Source organism: Chiloscyllium plagiosum, chromosome 26 (genome assembly GCF_004010195.1).
Source record: "Chiloscyllium plagiosum isolate BGI_BamShark_2017 chromosome 26, ASM401019v2, whole genome shotgun sequence".
Taxonomy (NCBI): Eukaryota; Metazoa; Chordata; class Chondrichthyes; order Orectolobiformes; family Hemiscylliidae; genus Chiloscyllium; species Chiloscyllium plagiosum.
In genome coordinates this window covers 35,992,845-36,009,043 of record NC_057735.1, presented here as the reverse complement: position 1 = coordinate 36,009,043, position 16,199 = coordinate 35,992,845, and the positions used below count along the sequence as shown (strand labels likewise).

The 16,199-nt window shown below is 39.0% G+C and overlaps 1 protein-coding gene across 8 annotated transcripts in view; it reads left to right on the top strand.

Moving 5' to 3' along the window:
* The window catches only part of ppfia4 (PTPRF interacting protein alpha 4), a 699,006-nt gene that overhangs the window by 507,285 nt on the left and 175,522 nt on the right, over positions 1–16,199 (top strand). For 7 of the 8 annotated variants that reach the window (XM_043716872.1, XM_043716871.1, XM_043716866.1 and 4 more), the window contains exon 4: positions 4,822–4,896. In XM_043716872.1, coding sequence (XP_043572807.1) covers positions 4,822–4,896 — 75 coding nt within the window. Of the gene's footprint in view, positions 1–4,627; positions 4,706–4,821; positions 4,897–16,199 lie in introns of those variants that run through there. The other variant, XM_043716870.1, reaches the window with a different exon arrangement.

Sequence of the window (16,199 nt, the reverse complement as noted above, 5' to 3'; positions counted from 1 at the left end):
ACTTTACTCTTATAGTCTATGATTCTATTTATAAAGCTCAATTATTGTTTGTTTTGTTAATCATTAATAAACATACACTAGCTTCTTCTTTGTGTAAACTGAAATAACTACACAGAGGCTGGTATACCATCATCAAATCACCCTTTATTTACACGTGGAGAGTTCTGGACACCGATCCAGCTCCCACAGAGTCACCTGTTAGAGTGAGCAAGATGTCTGACACCCCTGTCCTTTTTTTTTTCTCTCTTTTTTTCAGACATTCTTCTTTTTTTAGGGTGTCTGACACTTGTGTTCTTTTTTTGCTGCTTTTCTTAGCAGTAGTGCTTATTTTCCCCCGCACCCATGTTGTGTGTGCAGGTGTCGGACACAGTGAAAAACAAGTGTGTAAATATTTATTTATATTCCACCACCAGGAAGAAAGGAAACACCCAAGTGGCCAGTGACAAGCAGTGCCCTTCTCAAGGGGCAATGCTGTGTGATCAAACACCTCTGTTCTTGTCTGTCAGACAGGGCTTACTGATTGGACCAAATTAACAGCCCCAATTAGGGAACTCCTATTCTATGAGGTCCACCTGGCAGACCTTGTTACAATCACTTCATAAACTTCCAGTTCTCACCGTTCTTGCCCTTCAGTATTTGCCTTATAATTATGTCAGACAATAGTGAGTTGAATACAATTTGGATTGATTTGCTACAGCTCCTGTTGAAGTTGAGCACATTACTTCTTTTGATAGGGAAATTATGATTTGGAAAAGAGAAATATTAGGGAATGGGCAATGGAGGAAAGAAAACCTGACTAGCGGTCTAATCTTGTGAGAACTTAGAATTGATGGCTGAAATGGAGCATTAGTATAGAAGTTGTTCTGAGTTTCAATGGACTTGGGAGCATTTTCAATTAGGTTCCTTCCTTAAGTTTTGTTATTGTTTAAAATAAATAACTTCCCAGACTCCGTGTCCAAGAACACATTTCCTCTTTCTGTTAGTAATCGCCATAGTTTCAGCCGGCCATACGGCTGCTCTCTCATTAGAGAGAGAGAGAGATAATGTCAAATTTAATCTAAGGGTCACTACACCTCAGGATGAGTAGGCCACTGTGTGGATTAAACCTGTGCTGTTAGCATCACATCACTTTGCATCTCAATCTAGCCATCCAGCCAAATGGGCTAACCAACTCTTCTAGTCCTTAAAAATGCCACATCATTAAAATTAATTAAAAATGCAAACCTCTTTAGCTGTTGAGCTATTGCTTCATATGTGAGACAGATTTGATTAATAAACTGTGAATAAAAACTTAAAAACAAATTAACAGAAACATTTCATTCAACCTTGTGTTGGTAAGGATATTGTTGATGTAAACTTCAGATTTGCTGGAGAAGCATTACAAACGTCACTTCTACAGTTAAGGTAATTTCTCTGGCTAAGTCATTGGAGTTGTTTTGGGAGGTGTTGTGATGAGTTCCAGAATTTGGTAAGGAGCATTGCTGCATCATTACAAGGAGGGCAAGGAATTATATGACCCAGGCTCCAACAGGTATTGGGTTGCAGTTACAGCGGCTATGGTCCTGTAACAAGTCGGAGAGATGAAGCAGTGGATATGGGGAGAGGAGAATCTACACATTCTCACTGGTAAAATGAAACTTGACCTCTATGTTGCTTAACCAGAGCAGTCTGACAGACCAACCAATTCACCAATCTCAACAAACTCCTCATCTGAGCCCTAAGTAGCAGAATCCATTCAGAAAATGGACCAAGCTTTCACCATATACTTTTACTTGCTGATTCACTCTAAATCACCCTCGAAGATACATGTAGAATTGGTATCTGACCCAGTGGCTGCAAACCAAATCAGTTGATGGGCTCTCTTCATGAGTCTTGTGTTGTAGCTCTTCATCATCTTTGGGCTACTATAGTTGGCAAGATAACAGTCTTCAGTATTTCAAAGCAGAAAATCGGCAAAAGGCTAGTCAGTGAAAAGGGTATAGAGTGAGGTCCATGATTATACCGTCTGCAATTTCCTTCATTTCAATAGCTTAAACATATGGACCAACAGATTCAAGAACTGCTTCTTCCCCACCCCATTATTAGTCTTCTGAATAGACCACTCAAATTTTAAATTTAAAGTTTATCTCACTTTTTGTGCACCTTCTCTGCAGCTGTAACATGGTATCCCTTGGCTCTGTTCTATTACTGTAATGCATGGTATAGCATGATTTGCCTATACTAAACACAAAACAAAACTTTTCAGTGTATCTAGGTACATGTGACAATAATAAATCAAATCAAAGATATGTGTGTCAGATAGCAGGATGAGGGTCAGGCAAAAACATACTGTCATCTTGAATGTTCTCAATGACATCCATATTCTCTACTGGTCTGCTTTTAAAGATTGCCTTGAAGAGCAGAAGGCTAGCTGCACCATGTGTTTTCTGCAAATTGCTCAGCTCCCTCATGTGCAAAAGCAACTGGTATTGAAAAGGATGTTTCGTCCTTCTCCATAATAGTAAATGATAGTCTTACATTTGAGTGCTGCCTGTCTCTGTCAGAATTGACCTGGGCAGTGACAAATCACAACAGCCATGATTTGAAAATGTCCCAAATAGGTCTTCCGTTACATATTGCTGAAAGTGGAATGTTCTCAAGTTGGCAGTTGCCAAATTGGGATCTAGTGACGCAGTGCTGTAGAATCGAGGATTGTTAGATTTGTGTCCTCAGTTCACAACATAGTTAATTCCAGCTTCATGTCCTTTTGAAGTGACCCCCATAATGACATCAGTCATGGAGACGATCAGCATGATTCCATTAATGGCTTGGTTACCTATCAATGTGAAAGTAACCCAAAACATCCATGTGTATTCCATTTGCTCAGGTTGCTAATATATCAGAAACTTGGCATGATTACATGGAGAAAGTTGAAAATATGGCATAGAAGAGAGAATTTGGAAAGTGACAGATAGCCATGTTTGTCAGTATGAGATTTCACATAAACTGCCAGTGACACCTAATTGTTAAAATTATTTGTTGTTTATTGAAGGATCACTGTGGAGCTTGAGAGCACATTAGAGTCCTTCATTGCTTAAGGAATGGAGTTTCAAAACAGGGAGGTTATGCTGCAGGGTGCTCGTGAGGCCACACCTGGAGTACTCTGTACAGTTTTGGTTTCCTTACTTGAGAAAGGACTAGCACGGGAGGGGTGCAGAGGAGGTTCACGAGTTTGATTCTGGAATGGAGAGAATTAGTTTATGCAGAGAGTTTGGAGTAGATTGGGACTAATGCTCATTGGAATTTAGACAAATGAGGGGTATGTTAAACAAATGTATTTATGAAGGGAATAGCTAAAGTAGAAGCAGGGAGGTTGTTTCCAATGGCCGGTGAAACCAGAACTAGGGGCATAGCCTCAAAATAAGGGGGAGAAGATTTAGGACTGAGTTGGGGAGGAACTTCTTCACCCAAAGGGTTGTGAATCTGTGGAATTCCTTGCCCAGTGAAGCAGTTGAGGCGGCTTCATTAAATGTTTTTCAGGAAAAGGTGGATGTTTGAACAGTAAAGCAGTTAAGCGTTATAATGAGTGGGCAGGTAAATGGAGCTGAGTTCACGAAAAGATCAATCATAAACTTACAGAATGGTGGAGCAGACTCGACGGGCCAGATGGCCTACCCTTGCTCCTTTTTTAAATGTTATATTCTTATGTTCAGAAGCAGCCTGTTTGTTACCACATGTCACAGTATTTTATTTAAAGTCAAATGGTACTCACTATCCACTAATGGTACTGATCAACTTATTAATGATCTGAGCAAACAACAATTCAGCTAAAGGGAGATTGTTTATATCCTGAGAAAGTAAATCTCAGTGATTTTTCTATATTCTGTCCATAGAATGACTTTACATTCTCCACATATTTCCTTGTGATCCTTTTATTTCCTGAGATATATTCAGAATTCAGACCTTTATCAACAATGACTGTGTTTGAATTATTCCGAAAGCTTTCATTGTCACAAGCCCTATTGACTTCCCTTTTGAATGTGCTTGCTAACATGCTGACTATTTAATGAGAAAACAGTGTCAATATGAGCAGTTTCTGTCTCCGTCTCTCCTTCCTGCTTTCCCAGCAGCAGTGCTAGCTCTGCATACAATTATTCTGCCACATTTAGATCACACAAAAGTATTTTCTGTTTTAGGGATTGCTGGTGTTATATCTGTGGCATTCAGTTGACCTTGTCTCTTACTGCAGAACAGGATTGCCAATTTATATTTGTTGCTGTATTTTGTACTGGAGTTTCACATGCTTGTGTTTCTGGTCAGATTTGTAGCAAGCATGCTGTTCAGTGATGAATTTTGTTTTGTAATGTGGCAAAATGTTGATGCCAGATGTACCATCCATTCAGAGGGTGCAAACCCACTTGAGAATTATCAACTGAATTAAAAGCAGAGTGCACATAGATTGTCTTTGCAATCATTAAACACTTGAAAATCAATTTCTCTCTCATCATAGTGGGTAATATAAAGCCACACCCTAAGAGACTGCTATTCTCAATTCCACATAATTTGATGATTGCTGGGGAATTATGTAGCCCACTCTGCTTTGACCATGATACTCCCTCTCCCCACTATCCTCCACCCCATTCCTGTTTAAACCCACAGAACAGCAGCACAACAAGGAAATGTAATCTATATATAATAGTGTGCACTTCGGTCGTCCTGTTCTTTGGTATGCATTGCACCACTACTGTGCTGCTCTAATCCTAATTTCAGTTTTATTAGTTTAATCTACAAAGATGATTTGCAAAGTTCTTGAATTCAATTTCCTGTTCTTAATCTCTCAAGGTTCGGGAGCGTCTTCGAGTTGCATTGGAAAGAGTATCGACACTAGAAGAACAACTGTCTTCAGCCAATCAGGAGGTAGGATTGCAAATTACAAACTGTATTGCTTGTTTTCTGTCATTTCGAGCATACTAAAACGTTTAACTGAATGAGTATGGGTGCAAAGTTGAAATTTATTGTTGTGAACTTTGTTTTTTTTGCACAGTTTAGTCTGGAATGTGTAGACCGTATGACATTCATGCTGCACACATGCTCATTCTAGACACCTAGAGACTGATAATGTATTCCTCAATTCATTCTCTGTCTTCGATTTGTTTGGTGAGCTTGAACAGATTGAGTTCACTCATCTTTAGTAAATAAACTCATGCCATAAATTTAGTGTAAAAATGCAAGTTACATTGCTGTAAGCTGAAATAAAGTATTGCATCATTCACGTACTCTGTCACCTTGTCTGTCTTTGGAGTGGGCAGTACAGGTAATTCTGTATTTCAAAATCAAAGTTTGCTTTTTCTTTTCTCAATTTATGTTCCCTGTCATTTCAACAGTAATTATTAAAGCCATCTGATTTTCACTAGCACCTTCTTGAACAATGAGTTTGCTCAACTCTAGCTGGACATTACAAGAGATTTCATCACATGACTTTCCAATTGATCTTTCTTCTCTGTTTTTTCCATCCAGTTTCAATGATTTTGTAGCTGAAATAAATGTGTATAAAGGAAATTAATAATGCACCTCCTTTTTGTTTGATGCTCCACTACAACTTTCCTTGGTTACTTGTGGCAGCATCAGGTGATTATTCTTCAATTGCTAAAGGAAGGTTGGCAACCCTAATTGCACCCAACATTTTCCCCTTTTGTCTTCCTAACATTTGGTCAGTGTGACTTGTTTAAAGGCTGTGTCCCTGCTCACATGTCTTATACATTTCTGTTGAGAGAGATTGTTGAGAACAAGCCAAGTGTGTATGCATAAAGGGGTTCTTATCTGTGAACTAGTGAAACAGCTGCAGTTCTACTGTGTGGAAGGTATAAATACAAGGTTTGATTTCCCATAATACTGAAACTGGTAGCTGAAGATAGCCTTCATAGTTTTATTTATTTGAAAAGAACTGTATGCAGTATTGTACCATGATGTAATGGCACACAGCACACCATTCTCATTTAATGCAACAATTAACTTTTTAGTGCATGCTGCTGCAAAAAATAGGCTTACTTTACAGGAGTCTTAACAGACTTCTTGATTTTATTGTGATGAAACAAATGACAAGATGAAGTGGATAAGTTATTAAGAACAGCTGTTATGTCAACATTGAGGACAATTAGATTTTGGAGTATTATTAAAACAATTAGAATATGAGTGTCTCAAATAGTGTTTAGAAATGGTGAGTTCAGCAGCGCTGCTTTAGGGTTTACATGCTGACCGCGAACTAATTAGTGAGCTGGTGCTAGAAAACTAAACATGAACCATGTTCCAGTGGTTTTGGTAAGTACATGATATAAAAAAAAATTATAGGAATGAAACTAAATAATTGAATGAATACATTGATTTAGACGCAAGAGTGGGGTGCTGGAAAAGCACAGCAGGTCAGGCATGATCTGAGGAGAGGGAGAATCATGTCTAAATCGTATTGATTTAAACAGTCTTGTGTATCTTGAAATGATAGAAAGCACTGATAGAAGTTCAAAAGAATCATCCTGGGAATCTAATGCTCAATTGAGTAATTGAGATTAAGATTTAATAGAGGTTTCAAATTGTCAGGGTTCTGGACAGAATAAATAGGGACCAGATGATATTGGAAAAAGATGCAGTGGTGACCTGTTTAAATAAAAAAGTTTATGTTCGCAACTGGTTCAGATTTGGAATGGGCGAAAGTGAGTACTGCAGATGCTAGAGATTAGAGTCAAAGTGTGGTGCTGGAAAAGCACAGCATCAGGCAACATCCAAGGAGCATTCCTGATAAAGGGTGTTGATCTTTCTGCTCCTTAGATGCTGTCTGACTTGCTGTGCTTTTCCAGAACCACACTCTTAACTCATATTTGGAATGCTCTGCCTGAACTTGTAATGGAGGCAAATAGAGTTGATGCCTTCAAAAGGGAACTGATTAAGTGTCTAAAGTGAAAATATTTGGAGGGCTATGGGGTAGAGGAGGAATAGGACATGGCAATTTGTTATCTCAAAGTCAGCACAGCCATGACTGGCCACATGGCCTCCTTCTGTACTATAGCCATTCTGTGATTCTATGAATTCTTTTGGAGTGTTATGTCTTCTAAGCTGTTTAAGCTTTCATTGTTGTTTAGATTGCATTCAGCAATGTTTAGAGATATTTCCAAGGAGATTATTTTACTGATGCCATTGATAGGTGTCTTAATAGATAATAAGTGGACTCATCCTGCGTTACAAATCTTCTCAAAACTCACTAAAATGATAAGTGAATTGACATCATAGTAAGTTTCGTTTTATCAAGGTTTATGCCAGGGCAACATGGTGGCTCAGTGGGTTAGCACTGCTACCTCACAGCACCAGGGAACTGGGTTCGATTCCAGACTCAGATGACTGTCTATGTGGAGTTTCCTCTGGGTGTTCCAGTTTTCTCCCCAGATGTGCAAGGGAGTTAAGTCCCTGTATCAAAGATGTGCAGGTTAGATGGATTGGCCATACTAAGTTCCTCTGCAGTGTCCCCATACTAAATGCAGGGTTACAGGGAAAGGGGGCGGGGGGGTGAGTGAGGTCTGGGTGGGATGCTCTTCGGGGGGTCGCTGTGGACCCAATGGGCCAAACGGCCTGTTTCTGCAATGTAGGAAATCTATAATGCTATGATCTTAAGGTTTAAGAGGACTGTGTACTGTACTTTGTACAATAAATAATGTCAAAGCCATAATTGCAAGATGGACATCAGTTTATTTGTTCCATTAGGAGTTAGTCAGTTTATGCTTTGGTTTTCTAAATAGAATGAAAAACTCAACTGTTTCTTAACTCCTTTTTCACTTGGCAGCAGGAATTCAACCAGGTTTTTTGTCATAACTTTGTTTACCAGAAAACGTAATCAGTGAAATGTCTGTGGATATGTGCCCTGGCTAAAGGAGTTGGCAATGCTCAAAAAGAGGAGAGGAATTTCTGTCAGCATTTCCAAACTTTCTAATTACAATGTGACAATAAATACCCATTGTTCTCACTACTATTTGCAGAATGGATGAAGTATTATTTTGACCAGTGAAAATCATGGGTATGCAGATGTGAAGGACTTGTTGAACTGGGTACAAAGACAAACTTAATTCAAGATGCATTCAGGCATCAAAGAACCCAAACATAGCTGAACTCAATGGGAATCAGGAGAAAATGGTCCATTGGTGGGAGTCATATCGAGCATAAAGGAAGTGCATTGAGATTGTTGGAGATCAATCATCTCAGTCCCAAGAGTTCTTTTGAGCAGTGCACTGCGCCCATTCCAACCAGTGGGCCATTTCCCCCAATTTCTATTGCCCAATTTTGCTCCGGTTTCTTGATGCTGAGTTGCTCCTTGCATTATTGTTGTAAAGTGAAAGGTGGGTAAACATACTCTGACTAAACTTGACTAGTTTGCAGTAACCCTTTTTAATGTAGGCATGTTAAATGGTGAGATAGACAAAGGGACAGGGATTAGGGAAAGGCCCAACACCACTTTATTGAATGCTTAATCAAGGAAAAACAGTATTTATGTTTTTGATGCTCTTTGATTAAACTGTAACAAACTCTATCAATCTCTTTACAGGATTCTTCAATAAATAGTCTTAAATCTCTAAGTAACCAGTCTGAAATCTACATTAGCTAGATTCTGGCCTGGCACAGGGATTGTACAGACTCACCACTCCCCAAGTGATATACTTGTTTGCACAAGGGAGGCAGCTAGGCACATAGCCACGTTTCTGTGATCTGGGAACACAATGCCTGACTTCTCTCTTGATTGCGTGCTTTCCTAGGTGCAAGAGATTTGAAAGAAGAGCTAAGCAGTAAATAATAGAGCCTATAATAACCTGAAAGTTGAAACCCTTTTTGGTTTTTCATTGGTATGTCGCAGTGTTTGTAACAGGAAACTTTCTTCCCTTGTTTCTTCATCAATTTTAATATAGCAAAATCATCTCTCAAGATCAAATGGTAAACCCAGGTGCATTGATCCTTTGCTGAGGAACAATTTTGAGAGAAATGTTTAGAAACCAGCAAAAGAATACCAAGAAAGTAGATAAAAAGATGGAAAGGAGAACAACAGAGCAAACTAATCAGGAATATAAGAATAGAGTGCAAAAACTTTTACACATATTTAAAAAGGAAGCAAGTGACTAAAGTCATCATTGGTCCCTTAAAAGCAGAGCTGAAAATGTGTTGCTGGAAAAGCGCAGCAGGTCAGGCAGCATCCAAGGAGCAGGAGAATCAACATTTTGGGCATGAGCCCTTCTTCAGGAAAGCCCTGAAGAAGGGCTCATGCCCGAAATTTCGATTCTCCTGCACCTTGGATGCTGCCTGACCTGCTGCGCTTTTCCAGCAACACATTTTCAGCTCTGATCTCCAGCATCTGCAATCCTCAACTTTCTCCCTTAAAAGCAGAGACAAAATAAATTACTATGGGCACGATGATATGCACAGACCTTGAACAAATATTTGTGCCTGTATTCATGGCCTAAACATTGAGGACTGAAATGAGATTTTTATTTCCTCAAAGCATTGTGAATCTTTGGAATTTTGCAGCTTAGATGTTGCTGTGTTGTGTACTGGATCTAATGCCGGGATAGATAGATTTTTGGCATTTTAGTGAATCAAAGGAGATGGAGATGAAATTACATACTAAATGCTTACTTAGAAACTTAAAAAAAAAGAGGCAGTTATTTAAGCATGGAAAATAAGCTGGAAAATCCAAAGGAAAAAAGTACAAAAAAAATCCAAGAATATGATGGCCTACTTTCTATCGTTCTAAATGATACGGATGCTCTGGCTATGATTTTCTAAAATTCCCTTGATCTTGGAACAAATTCAGCAGTTTAGGAGTTAGCAAATGTAATGTCAATTTTCAAGAAAGGAGAGAGAGAGAGAGAAAACTAGGAACTTTCTACCAGTTAACTGTCAGTTATTAGGAAAGTGTTGGAATCTATGAAACAGGATGTCTGAACAAATCACTTGGAAAATAATATGATCAATCAAAGTCAACATAGGTGATCAGAGATCAGTGCGGAGACACCAGCTGTTTCCAAGCTGCATTAATGGCTTTGACAAAGAGACTGCGAGGAGTATATCTAAGTTTGTTGAGATTATCAGACTCGGTAGAAATGTAAATTTGATGGAGGACACAGGCTGCGAAGAGATATGCATAAATTAAGTGAATAGGCACTAAGGTGACAGATGGGATATAATGTGGGAAGGTGTGAAGTTATTCTCTTTAGTTGGAAGAATAGTTTATTTTTTAAAAGCCATGAAGCTTGTAAATGTTGATGTCAGAGAGATTTCTGTTATGACCATGTGCCAGGTGAGGTTCCAGATTACAGTTCCAGATGGGGATATGTTGATCTCCAGGCTGAGGCAAGGTAACCTGGCCCCACTTCTTCAAATCCAGGCAAGTATACACAAGAGCATTTAGTCTAGTAGTACACTCCAATAGAGTTGAAAATGGTATTTGTATACATTTTCCTTGTGTCTTCTTTCAAAAGAAATACACAAGTACCTGTGGTTTGGAGACATAATCCACAGTGGGATAGTTTGCTGTTGAGCTGGGGCTTTAGCCTCTTTTTATCTTTGTGGTTACAAGTACAGTGTGAGACAGAGTACAACCTGCTTGAAGTTTTTTTGACACTTCAAGTGTTATATTCTCTCTCTCTCTGGTTTAGACACATTAATTGGTCAATTTTGGCTCGATCAGCTTTTTCTTTTAAAGAAACATTTTGAAATTACAAGTTAAAAATTGTCACAAGTACTTTGGGTTTCTGGTCTGTCATTGTAACAACTCAAACGAGGAGCAAAGAAAATCACACAGATTTAACAAGCAATTCAAGAAGTTCAACCTCGCTGAAGGCAAAGTTGGATAGATGTTTGAATAGTAAAGGAGCTAAGGATTAAGGTGAGCAGGTGGGAAAGTGGAGCTGAGTCTCTGAAAAGATCAGCCATGATCTTATTGAATGGCGGACCAGGCTCGACAGGCCAGATGTCCTACTGCTGCTCCTGTTTTCTATGTTCTTATGGCTATTTAATTTCTATTGTAAGGGTATTGGAGTACAAGAATAAACTAGCTTTGCAGCAGTTGTATGGGAATTTGATGACACTACTCCTGGTATACTGTGTATCGTTTTCCTCTCCATATTTAGGGAAGATTTAGATGCTTAATGGTACACTGAATAAGCACTAGATTGTTTCCAGAGATGGTGGGTTTGATATCTGACGTACTAAAAAAAATAGGGTCTATACTCCCTGGAGTTTATAGGAATGAGAGGTGATTTCATTAAAACGTCGAAGATTGTGAAGGTGTTTCACAGGGTGAGGTTGCTTCTACTGACTAATGAATTTCAAGCATATGGACCTTCTTTGGATATGGCCTAAAATATTAAGGACTAAAATTAGAATGTTTTTCTGTCAAGGTTTTGTGAATCTTTGGAATTCTGCATCCTGGATGTCTGTGGGTGCTGTATTGTGCACTGGATCTAACACTGGGATGGGCAGATTTTGACATTTCAGTGTATCAAAGGAGATGGAGATGAAAAGTGAAGCTGAAGCCCAAGACCAGCCTTAATTGTATTGAATGACAATGGAGACTCAATGGGGCATGTAGTTTCCTCCTATTCCTCTGTTTTGTGTCCATTTTGGTTGATCATCCAAAGACTGGGGAGAAACCTATGGAGGGCTAAGAGGATAAGAATGAAGGTCAGCGCAGAATATTGTAATAAATTCTTCCTTATTTCTCTCAAATGTTAAATTTTAAACCGCCAAATATTTAAATACAGCCATCGCAGCTTACATCATACTTACAAGAGGCATTGTCCAACTTGTCTGATTTGGGTCTAACTCTGCAGGTTCCAAAGGATTACTGAACCCCTTCCTTATAAAGTAAGTCTCAGCTTCAAACAACAATGTTCACATTATAGCAAAGAATGAATATGTCAGAACTGTACATAGTTTATAATGCTGTACATTTCCTAATTTTGGAGTAAATTTAAACAATCTGCATTGAATTTGATCTGAAGTGCTTTATGTACTTCTGTTCACACCAACTGCACAACCACTGAAACATACCAGTGTCACCATTCAAACTGTGAGGAGACCATCGGAGCTACAAAGGGACTTAGACAAATTAAGTGAATGGTCAAGTACATAGCAAGTGGGGTTTGTGAACTTATCCACTTCAGTAAGAAAAGTGAAAAAAACCACAGTTTTACTTTACTAGTGAGAACCTAGTTTATGTTGGTATTCGCTGGGACTCTTCTATAGCAAACAACAGGAAGTTTCACATGCAGCTGCAGCAAGCAACTGGGAATGCAAATTTTATGTTAGTCTTCATTACAAGAGGATTGGAGTAGAAGAGTAAATAAGTCCGCTTACAGTTATGCAGGGTGCTGGGGAAACCATGTGGAATACTGTGCGCAATTTTCTTGTTTTCGAGGGAATGCAATAAAGTCGTTTCACAGGATTGGTTCCTGAAATGAGATGATTGTCTTCTGTTGAGATTCTGAATAGATTGGGCCTGAGAATTTTGAATCTAATGGAAACATGATATTCCTAAAGGATTCATCAAAGATCCTTAGAGAATATTATACCTGGTGGGACGGTGGCTTGAGAATTAGAAATCACAGTCTGAAAATAGAAATTCAAGACTAGCCTTAATTGACTGAATAGAATAGTCTCATGTAAAATGACATAGCTTTATATTGTCTAAACTCCCATACTGTATGTACTAGCTATGAGAGGCATTAATTTGCAGTAGATACATAGATGTCCTACAGTGCAAGAAGAGACATTTGGCCCATCATGTCTACACTGACTCTCCGAAGAGCATCCCACACAGACCTAGCATCCCACCCTATCCCGTGAAGGACTGAGGAGTTTTTTTACTCAACAAGTTGTGAACGTTTGTAATTTTTTTAACTGCAGAATTGATAAGCTAATCAGTTATTACATTTTTTAAAGACTGTTAAATGGAATTGTATGTACGAAGGAAACTGAAGAATGTGAGGGTAGTGTGGGAGGGTGAATTTTAAGGCAAAATAAAACAAAGATGGTGGTGATCTGAAGCAAAAACAAAAAGTGTTGGAGAAATTCACCAGGTCTGGCAGTGTCAAGAGTATTTTTCTGCTGATTTTCTCTAATACCTCCTGAATTATAAGGTAGATGACCCAGCCATGTTGATAATAAATAATGAAGCAGCCTCAAAGAGCTGAAAAGCCGGCCTCTTCTATTTCCCATGTTATTTCATGTTTTCTCATGTAAAATGACGTAGCTTTATATTGTCTGAACTCCCGAATTGTCTATGTAATAGCTATGAGAGGCATTAATTTGCAGTAGAAGCACAGAAGTCCTATAGTACAAGAGGAGGACATTCAGCCCATCATGTCTGCACTGACCCTCTAAAGAGCATCCCATGCTGACCCAGGACCCCACCCTATCCCCATAACCTGACATTTCCCATGGCTAATTGACCTAGCCTGCACATCAGTGGACACTATGGGATAATTTAGCATGGCCAATCCGCCTAATCTACACATCTTTGGACCCTGGGAGGAAACCCATGCAGACATGGGGAGAACGTGCAAACTCCACAGAGACAGTTGCCCGAGGGTGGAATTAAACCTGGGTCCCTGGCACTGTGAGGCAGCAGTGCTGTCTGAGCTCATCACTGAGCTGCCATGCTGCCCTACAGTAAATGCAGAAATTGGGGTTTTACACATTTTGATCAAATATAGTGATGGCTTGTTTAATGTTAACATGTCAGATATTCTTGAGGTGCATTCTGTGATTATAGTATTTTTGTTATGGCAACTGCTTTTATCTTCCTCTCCACTTAAAGTAAATGGGAAGTGTCTATGGTATTTGCGGAGTGTGAAGTGCGATAAATTCTTTGTGATAGCTCTTGTCTCTGGAGAGTAATTACGGGTATTCTGACACTGATCATGATGCTTGATCAAGGTTTAAGTGACTGGACTGGTGCCTTGGGCTCTGGCAGAATAAGATTGGGCAATTATTTTTAATTTTAATGATATAGATCAGAACTGTAGATCATGTACCCTTATCTTGTCAGTTTTTTTTATTTTGGTCTGTATCATTTTGGGGAAATAGTCAGTCTTGTATAAAGTTTGATACTAAAATCTTCAGGTAATCAATAGGTTGTGTGTGTTGCTGCACAACTATTGAGGAGTTTATTGCACTTCTCATGCACTCAAGATGGTTTATTGTTGGTGTTATCTCTGCCTCTGAGCCAAGTCAGATTTAGTTTCAACCAATAAAGGCTGACATCAGATGATAGAATGTGCCAAGTCTTGGTCATTGTTGCCATTGAAGAGTGAATATTGAGACTTTTTGAGGCTTCAGAAAATGTTAAATGGGAAATTGTTTTGCCAACCTGGGGACAAACCCCCGAAGCTTTGAATTTTGTGATGTTTTCCTCTGTGAGGATTCTAAACTTTGATGTGTCTGAATGCCTCCTCCCCCCCCCAGTCAGGTGGTATAAATATTGCATGGACCCCCTTCTGCCCCCCCCCACCCACTCCCAAACAGAAATCAAATAATGTTTCCGTATAAAGATCCTCCCAAGGCAGCTGCCATTCATCAGGATGTTGCTGCTGTTATCACAACACTACAGGACAAGGTGGTCCCAACACCACATCCTCTCCCTCCCTCCACTTGCTTCAAACTCCTGATAACCCTCCCCCTCACCTTCTGTCTGAATGCTCACCTCTCTCATTGACTATTTCCAGTATATCAGCCTTACCCAGTCCTCTAATTGATCATCAGTCAAATAACTCTTTTCACCTCAACTCTAATGCTTTAAGAAGTGGTTAACAAAGATATACATGGAAACAGCAGCCACATAATAAAGAATATCTAAGTGACTTTGCAAACTGTGTTAGTTTTGCTGGTGGTAATAGTCAATCTAATGGTTGTCTAATGTTGAAATATTTCACTCCTCTTCCTCCAGAAAGGTACTAATTCGTCATTTGACTCTATGTTAGTCTCTTCACGTGATCGACAATTGTGACAATGCACATAAAAACAGGACAGAACGATTGAAATGAAAAACAGAACTGTATACATGCTCTGAGCTGCCATTGACTGATTTCACTCTTCATGGTATACTTGAATTGGATGGATTATGTTTGCCACATCTCCTCCTCCTCAGCCAGTGGGGACCGAGCATTAGAGCAACCATCTAGTTTAAGTGTCGGATGACTTCTGAAGTCATCATACATGTTAAAGGAGGTGAATAGAGGTCCACATTGGCACCAAAACCACCAGTTTGCTGACTTCAATCAAACCTTTTATGCCATGGTATTTTTTTCATTTTCAAAACTTTTCTTTTTGAAAGCCAGAATTTATTTATGGCTGATCCATTGTGGGTCCTTCACAGACCCCTAGTTGTAAACTTCTTCAACCTACTGGATTCGTGGAGATTTTTGCTATGATCATGAAATAATCTCAGGTAGAATGCTCCACAGCTGTTGAATATCATTTTTTCACCAGTGTTCACCTAGTGACCCTGATCTGCTGAGCTTAAATAATTTTTGTGGGCAGTTTGATTCCGTATTGGATCCAGGCATTGCTCAGGTCTATCAAATTTTTGAATCTCATAAGTTTCCATGAAGTAACTATATGAACTATGCTTTAGTGTCCTTTGTTTATTAATGGTAAGACAATGGCATATATAGATCACTCAATGTTTTGAATGGTTTGCTTTGGAGAGTGATTAGGGTTTATCATTAGTCTTATAAAAAAGCATTGGAAATGATTTCCAAGCACAATTTTAAGGCTTGAGTTGATTAGTAATGTGAGGCTAATTAATCTGATCTGAAGACTTGCATCAACTGTTGCCAGGCAGTCTTTTTGTTTTGTTTCGTCCTCTGGATTTCAAAGGAATGATGATCAGTTTCTTCTGTAGTGTGTGATAAATAGTGAGCTCAGTCATTGTAACAGTTTCTTGATGGTATATCTTGCCCTGCAGCCAGCTGGCTGGGTCACTTCTTTTAACTGTTCCTCCACCTTGAGCATTTCTGTTTCATTGCATGTTTTTCCTTTCTTTTTCATTTTACTTTTCAGAAGGACCAATTTAGTTCTTGAAATTAGCTCACTTAGTAACAATGGTTACATTTTGTGAGTTTGAAGATTAAAAGCATGTTTGTTTCATTCAAGCAATGTGTAATCTCTCTGAAACTGAGCTGTTGTGT